At 39.0% G+C, this 6,611-nt stretch overlaps 1 protein-coding gene across 2 annotated transcripts; it reads left to right on the top strand.

The window, feature by feature from the left end:
• Window positions 1-1,016: 1,016 nt before the first annotated feature.
• On the top strand, window positions 1,017-6,371 carry LOC110045643 (tRNA dimethylallyltransferase-like). Of its 2 annotated transcripts, XM_089292871.1 has the most exons (2): window positions 1,017-1,064; window positions 4,662-6,371. In XM_089292871.1, the coding sequence occupies exons 1-2, from the start codon at window positions 1,034-1,036 to the stop codon at window positions 6,074-6,076; spliced, it is 1,446 nt and encodes a 481-aa protein (XP_089148997.1). In that variant the 5' UTR covers window positions 1,017-1,033; the 3' UTR covers window positions 6,077-6,371. The 2 variants fall into 2 exon arrangements, with proteins under 2 accessions (XP_089148997.1, XP_020606898.2); XM_020751239.2 differs by lacking the exon at window positions 1,017-1,064 and having other exon boundaries at window positions 4,434-6,371.
• The last annotated feature ends 240 nt before the right edge of the window (window positions 6,372-6,611 follow it).

The raw sequence follows: 6,611 nt of genomic DNA, 5'->3' as shown, positions 1-6,611 counted from the left end.
CCGGATTATGAAGCCTCTTACCCCGCTGTTGGGGGCTCTTGACTTTGTACTTCCCGCTCATCTAAATATTTGAAACTTGTTTCTCAACTTGTGATTGCAGAACCCTTAGGTCATATTGTTATGCGTACCTGAGTTTTCAGACTTTTAGTTCCTTCCAGCTAATTAGAGCCCGCCGATATTTATAAAGCGCAACACTCCTTCCGATAACGTGCCTCCAGTCTCCGAAAGTAAACTCGGCAAAAATAAGTCCAATAAGAAAGCCTCGTCAGAGCTCGAGACTAACTTGCAGGAGCCAACTAGCCACAGACTAGTAAAACTCCACATTTGGCCTGTAATTTATTTTGTATTTCTTCTAGGCTCTGGCTAGTATCTGATGAAAATCAGACTTGGCAAAGTTGTAATTTGTGACTACAAATGTACAAGCTGAACACAGTAAGAATGACAAAAGCTAGACCTCACTTTTTAGTTTTGAACTGGTTCCATTACCAACAGTCTTATGCAGTGTCAGTTCCAGAACCTGTGAGTTCTTAAGGCACTGAAACAAACTTTACTAGCATGCATCTGAGCAATAGACAATCTCGCGAGTTGGCAATTGTTTTGGCTAAGACAATCTGATATGCCATTAGCCAATAGACAAGTACTGTTGTTAAAGCATTAACCTCGAGCCCTGCTTGTTTAATTTCACTCGAGGGCTCATTATCGAAGTTTTACGGCTGGTTTTTAGGCTTTTTCGATAAAAATGTTTTGGAATTAGGGTCATGGGCTCTGCGGTAATCTAATTGGCTAATTGTGCAAATACTTTAAAACCTCCCCATATAGCTGCCCAGTTTGTCTGAGGTTGAACGCGCACTTACAGTGAAATTCTGTAGACTAGATATACTCTGGAATATTTGACTTTTACAGACACCAAGTAATAGCTACATCATGTCAATAATAATTGTTTCTTTGCACCTCGTTCCCAGGAATAGAGATACTGGGAACGAGGCTGAATATTTTTAATCTCACTTCCAGACTCTTCTCGGTCTAAGCCAAAATGGCGGCCGCCATGGGAAACATTCGTTTGCCTACATGCCATTAGGGACAGCGCGTCTCCCAACCCCAAAATGCATCGGGAACGAAAGAATATCGAGATCGAAACGTATTGTGGGCCAAAATATAATCAGATAGTGGGAGCGTGGTCTCTAACACTTGAAACGCCTGGTTGATTTCAGCTTTAAAACGCAGTTAGCGACCACCAGCCCACGTTTTCTCGAAATATTTCTGAAAGGAAACACAAATTATCCCTCGAACGTCTCAGTCACAGAAATTTTTGCTCATCAGATCAGTTGTGCACCACGGTATTCATTATCTTGCAATTCATTGACCTATTTGTTACCAGTAAACGAACCTTAGCTTGTGTTGTGTATGTAGAAATTATATGTAGTTTCTTTAATTTGATTAACAATAATCGTAACGGCTTGTCGTGTATTTAATGCAGTAATACAGAACTTCATACCGTAATCCCATTATAATTCCACACACATACCAACATTGAAAGCCTGAAAATATATAATATAATATATAATAATATTTATCTGTTTTTTTTGTTTCTGCATGTAATGTTTGTTTCAGATTTGTTGCTTAAAAGCAGTAAAAACTCTAGAACAATATGAAATAACTATAAGACAATATTGAAATGACAATAGATGTCAGACATGTACTCAGAGTCCAATTTTCCTTAGAATGTTACTCGAGCCATGTATGGCAAAAAAATATTAAATTAATAGTAAACTTGTTGCAAAATCAATATAGTTCGCACTGTGCCGTTCAGAACTTACATGTACATGTACAAGCATATATCTGTGGTGGGGATCAAGTTGATAAAAATCCTACGGAAATGAGCTGATTGATCAAATATTTATGCAAAGCACGATGCCCAGTATTGTGATAGCTCACTGAAATTAAATGTGTGAAACACAAGACTAGTTTCACCTCATGCCAATAATGATTTCACATGCTTATCCCTGTTCTATTTAACAGAACATCAAAAACATGGTCTAATATTATTATTAATACAAGCTGCTGGAATAGTCTTGAATGACTGCTCTGTCCTTTTTTTGCTAATAACAAAATGATTTCAATTGAAAGAGACCTGGCATGTTCCATATAGGTCGTCCAGAAACAGTTAGAATCAGCTTTTAAAATTTCACTAGTCTGACCTGTAATGATTTCATATATTTTCTAGTGTGAAAATGTTTCCTGCACTAAATGCTCTGAATAATGATATCATCTTCTCTATTTAGCACAGCATCAAACAAACAATTTTGCCAAGGGACCTGTAGATCCAGGTTTTCATTATCCCTGGTGATCTTTTTCATTTTGATAGAAGTAAATTATGATGATGTTCTTCACAATGAAGAAGCTAAAGACCTGTGGATAACATAAGCCAATATCATAAGCCAATATCATAAGCCAATATCATAAGCCAATATGGCAGTAGCCTGCTAGAAGGCTAGTGTCAGGTTGCACAGTTATCTCTAGCTGTTCAAATCGTCACGAAAACATGTACAGCCTGCTACTGATCATATCACAAGGGCCATTTTAGAGATGAAAACTTAGGTCAAAAGGTTTCTAAAAGCACTCTTCTATCTTTGTACTACACTAACCACATGTCCTGCATTTTTCATGGGGCAGTGCATTTGGTTCATGTTAGAAGGAGTATTCCTTCCCAACATTGTTGTCTTTCTGTTGTTAAAGGATTTTGTGTTTGCAAAGTTGTGTTGTAAATATCAGAATAGTACTGGAAATGGGTCATGAAATAGGGTTTTACACATAATGCTCAAATTTGTTGTCATTATGCAAATGCCTGATGATCAAAAAATCTCACTATATGTTATGCTCAAAAGACATCGGCCAGTTTTTGTCACTGTTATTCCCGCATAATGCTAGATTCTTTTGCCTCGCTATTATGCTCAAAATAATGCCAGCACAATGTGTAAAACCATATAATGACCACTAATGGGGGTGAGGGAAAGATGGAGTGGTCATCAGTGGAAGTTGTGGCACTTCCACAATAAACAAACTAAAAATTTGTTTCACACTGACAAGAATACGGCTTCGTCTCTGCTCATGGGCGACACAAAATATAACCAGTATTGGGTCAGGTGTTGCAAGAAGATCGATTCTTTGATCACTGGACCCGTTAACCATCAGAAAAGAGGGCTGTGCAAGGCTACCACAGCTGCGTTTACCAGAGTAATAACACCACATATATCAGTGCAACTCTGCAGGGAATAGTTACGGCATCGTCAGTCACATTCATGACCCTGCCAATTAGTCACACTGGGAGAGTGGGCAAGCACCAAATGACTCTTTTTGTGCGTTCCAACTTCTGGAATGTACCGTGCAAAATCATTGATGACATCAATGATGTCTGGGGGAGGTTGCCAAGCCAGCATCTTACAGTATATGATCTTCATGAAAGGTCGCAGCTCAACATCTACCAGTACCCAATGATTACCACCATTTTGAGGGTTGCCAATGAAAGTTTTGTCATTCCTTTGTCCCACATTCAGAGTGAAAACCAGCCTTTTTAAAGGTCCAGGGTTAAGTAACTTAGCTTTCCTCATCATCTCGTTGTGGATATTAACAACGACATTGGGCATAGTAGCATGGTATCATTTTGCATGTCATTAAGCTGTTTTAAAACCCATGTGACGTGATCAGTATAGACCCAGCCTTGCATTCCCGATGCAGCAAGACAGGCAAGCTCATCTGCAGTCAATCCTGTTAATTAGTAACAACATGATATACTTTTCATCTGGCTTTATTAAATATTTTCTAAGGGAGTGGGGTAATAGACCTCAAAAAGTAGAGTTGGAGTGGGCTGCTAGCGGACAAAGATGTATATAAGATTATAAATTTCTAAGCATCACTGCTTTCTAATTCAACAAAACTGTGATACTGTATTGAAGATGGCATCCCCCAACCCACCCACCCCCCTCCCCACCCCCTTTCCACCTTTCCACACCATGTCTAAAACCCTAATCGCATTTTTTCAGCTACAAAATAAGCATATCCCATATTCTATTTTACATCATTTTACTTTTTCGGGCCCGTGCACGCATTTTCGTTTTGTTTATCTTTAAATTACATAAACTTTATTGCATATTTTAGCCGGTTCCAGTACTAGTTCAGGATATACCTGGAAAAATAAGCCTACACATCACGACATCACTCCACATGAAGTCATTTCTTAATTTTCTTTAAAAAAAACCTACCATAACTTGGTAGCATATCGTCAGTAGGATTGTCCCAGATCATGGCTTTGAATTTGTCGATCGATTTCTCGCCGAGTTTTGGGCTGGCGAAAAGCTTTCGAAAACCACCTCATCTCAGTATTGTAAGCACTGGGTTCGCGCTGTCGACGGCTCAACTTTGCAAGGATTATTCTATACATAAATATTGAACAATGCTTGGAGCAATTCAAGTGAAAAATTTTATTCAGGATTTACCTTACCCGCTAAAAATGATAAAATTAACCAGGCCTACTAATGTTAGAGACCAGGTTCCCGCTGTCTTGTTATATTTTGGTCCATAATACATTTCGACCTCGATATTCTTTCGTTTCCAAAGCATTTTGGGGTTGGGAGACGCGCTGTCCCTAATGGCATGTCGTTTGCCTCTTGTGGTAATTCTAGGCTCCACTGGTACTGGAAAATCCAAGCTAGCCATCGAAATAGGTAAAAGAATAGGTGGAGAAATCCTCAGCGCTGACTCTATGCAAGTTTACAAAGGCTTGGACATTATAACGAACAAGGTGACTGCTGAGGAACTCTCACAATGCCCTCACCACTTGATCGATTTTGTTTCGCCGCTGAAAGAATTCTCTGTCGTGGAATTCCGAAATATGGCCTTACCTTTGATCGAAGACATCAAAACGAGAGGAAAAATTCCGATAATCGTTGGCGGCACAAACTATTACATCGAATCTGTCTTATGGGATATCTTGATTGACGAAGATAGAAGCACTAGTTCGTCTAGTAGCGGAGATGAATCAGAAAAACGCACAAAAGGTATCAAGCAGCGAAAAGAGATCCAAAGTAAAGAAGTTGGAAACTCTAATGATGCACTTGGTGAGACGGTAGTGGCGTGTGGAGAGACAGCTAAAGGAACTAGCCAATCTGAAGAAATGCCAGGACATTTAGAACGGAATAAGGAGTCAAGCTCAAAGACAAGCCTCTATGAAAGGCTCAGGGAGGTTGATCCAGCCATGGCAGATCGTCTACATCCAAGTGATTCCCGGAAAATTGCACGAAGTCTTCAGGTATATGAACAACTCGGCAGGCCTCACAGTAAGATTCTGCAAGAACAGCAACAGAGACTAGGGGGAAGTGTTTATGGTGGACCCCAGAGATATAAACACATGTGTGTATTTTGGCTACAGTGTCAGAGAGAGATCCTTAATGAGAGGCTTGATAGTAGAGTCAATGAAATGTTGGATAGAGGCTTAATTGAAGAACTCTTGGACTTTCATCGTGAATACAACCACGTGTTGGAGAAAAAGGATGTCGACACAAAATACACAGAAGGTATATTTCAGTCCATTGGTTTCAAAGAATTTCATGAGTTTCTTGTCAAACAGGAAGGAAAAAAGTTTGATAAAAGCAATGCATCCAAAGAGGACAAAGAACTTTTGACAACAGGTGTCGAAAACATGAAGACAGTCACACGTAGGTATGCAAAAAAGCAAATGACATGGGTGAGAAACCGCTTCTTGGCAAGACCAAGTAGCTCTGCACCTGATGTTTATGGACTAGATGCAACTGATCTTGAGAAATGGGAGGGCAATGTTCTTAAAACTGCATTAGATATTTTAGATAAATTGATAAAAGGGGAAAATCCACTTATCAACCCTCTCCCCAGGGTGATCATCCAAGATGATCGGCATGCAAGGCATGTGTGTGAGATCTGTGGCAACCGCATTATTCTTGGTGAAGAAAACTGGAAAAAACATTTAAGGTCCAGGTCACACAAATGGCATGTCAAGTGTGAGGAGAAGAACAGACATCAAAACTGTGGTGTTAACGATAAGTGAGAATAACATATTATGAATGAGAATAATATATTATGAATGAAAATAATAGTATTTTTTTTTTCAATATAATTGTATCTATGACAAAATCCTGGATCGTGATTGGCTCTCCACATGCCTATTTGTCATTTAATCTGTGTGCGATCACGTGGGTGTCCAATTACAGGTATTCAATTTGAACGTTTTGTAATTGATTACCCACGTGGCAGAAGCATTACCTTCTCTTGTTGAAGCGTGCCTATGATCATACGGTAACTTTCACCTGACTGTTGATTAGAAAAATAAATATACTACTAAACCTTGGTCTCACTTTTTATTTCATAATTTCAATGAGAACAATATCCTCAATAACTGAGATAAAAAATAGTAGAATTCTATGGCTACTTTTCCGGCAAATGAAATAAATACTACAGAGGGAGACATAACAGGCCCAACAGTGCATGTCCAAATTATGTTTCCTTTAAAGGATAAAAAATAATGCAAGGTATTTGAAGACATTTTTTCTGGGACGTAGATGAATAAACAATCAAAGAAAGTC

The sequence above is a fragment of the Orbicella faveolata genome, unplaced genomic scaffold, assembly GCF_042242905.1.
Source record: "Orbicella faveolata isolate gen_17 unplaced genomic scaffold, um_ofav_v1 contig_1, whole genome shotgun sequence".
Classification (NCBI taxonomy): domain Eukaryota; kingdom Metazoa; phylum Cnidaria; class Anthozoa; order Scleractinia; family Merulinidae; genus Orbicella; species Orbicella faveolata.
The sequence above is the reverse complement of the archived record's forward strand: the minus strand, read 5'-3'. Positions and strand labels throughout refer to the sequence as shown.

What these genes read in the sequence shown, in the direction of transcription:
- LOC110045643 (XM_089292871.1), top strand. Translation starts at nt 1,034, where the DNA reads ATGGCGGCCGCCATGGGAAACATTCGTTTGC. An exon ending in CATGGGAAACATTCGTTTGC is followed by an intron (nt 1,065 to 4,661) that starts CTACATGCCATT and finishes CATGTCGTTTGC; the next exon opens with CTCTTGTGGTAATTCTAGGC.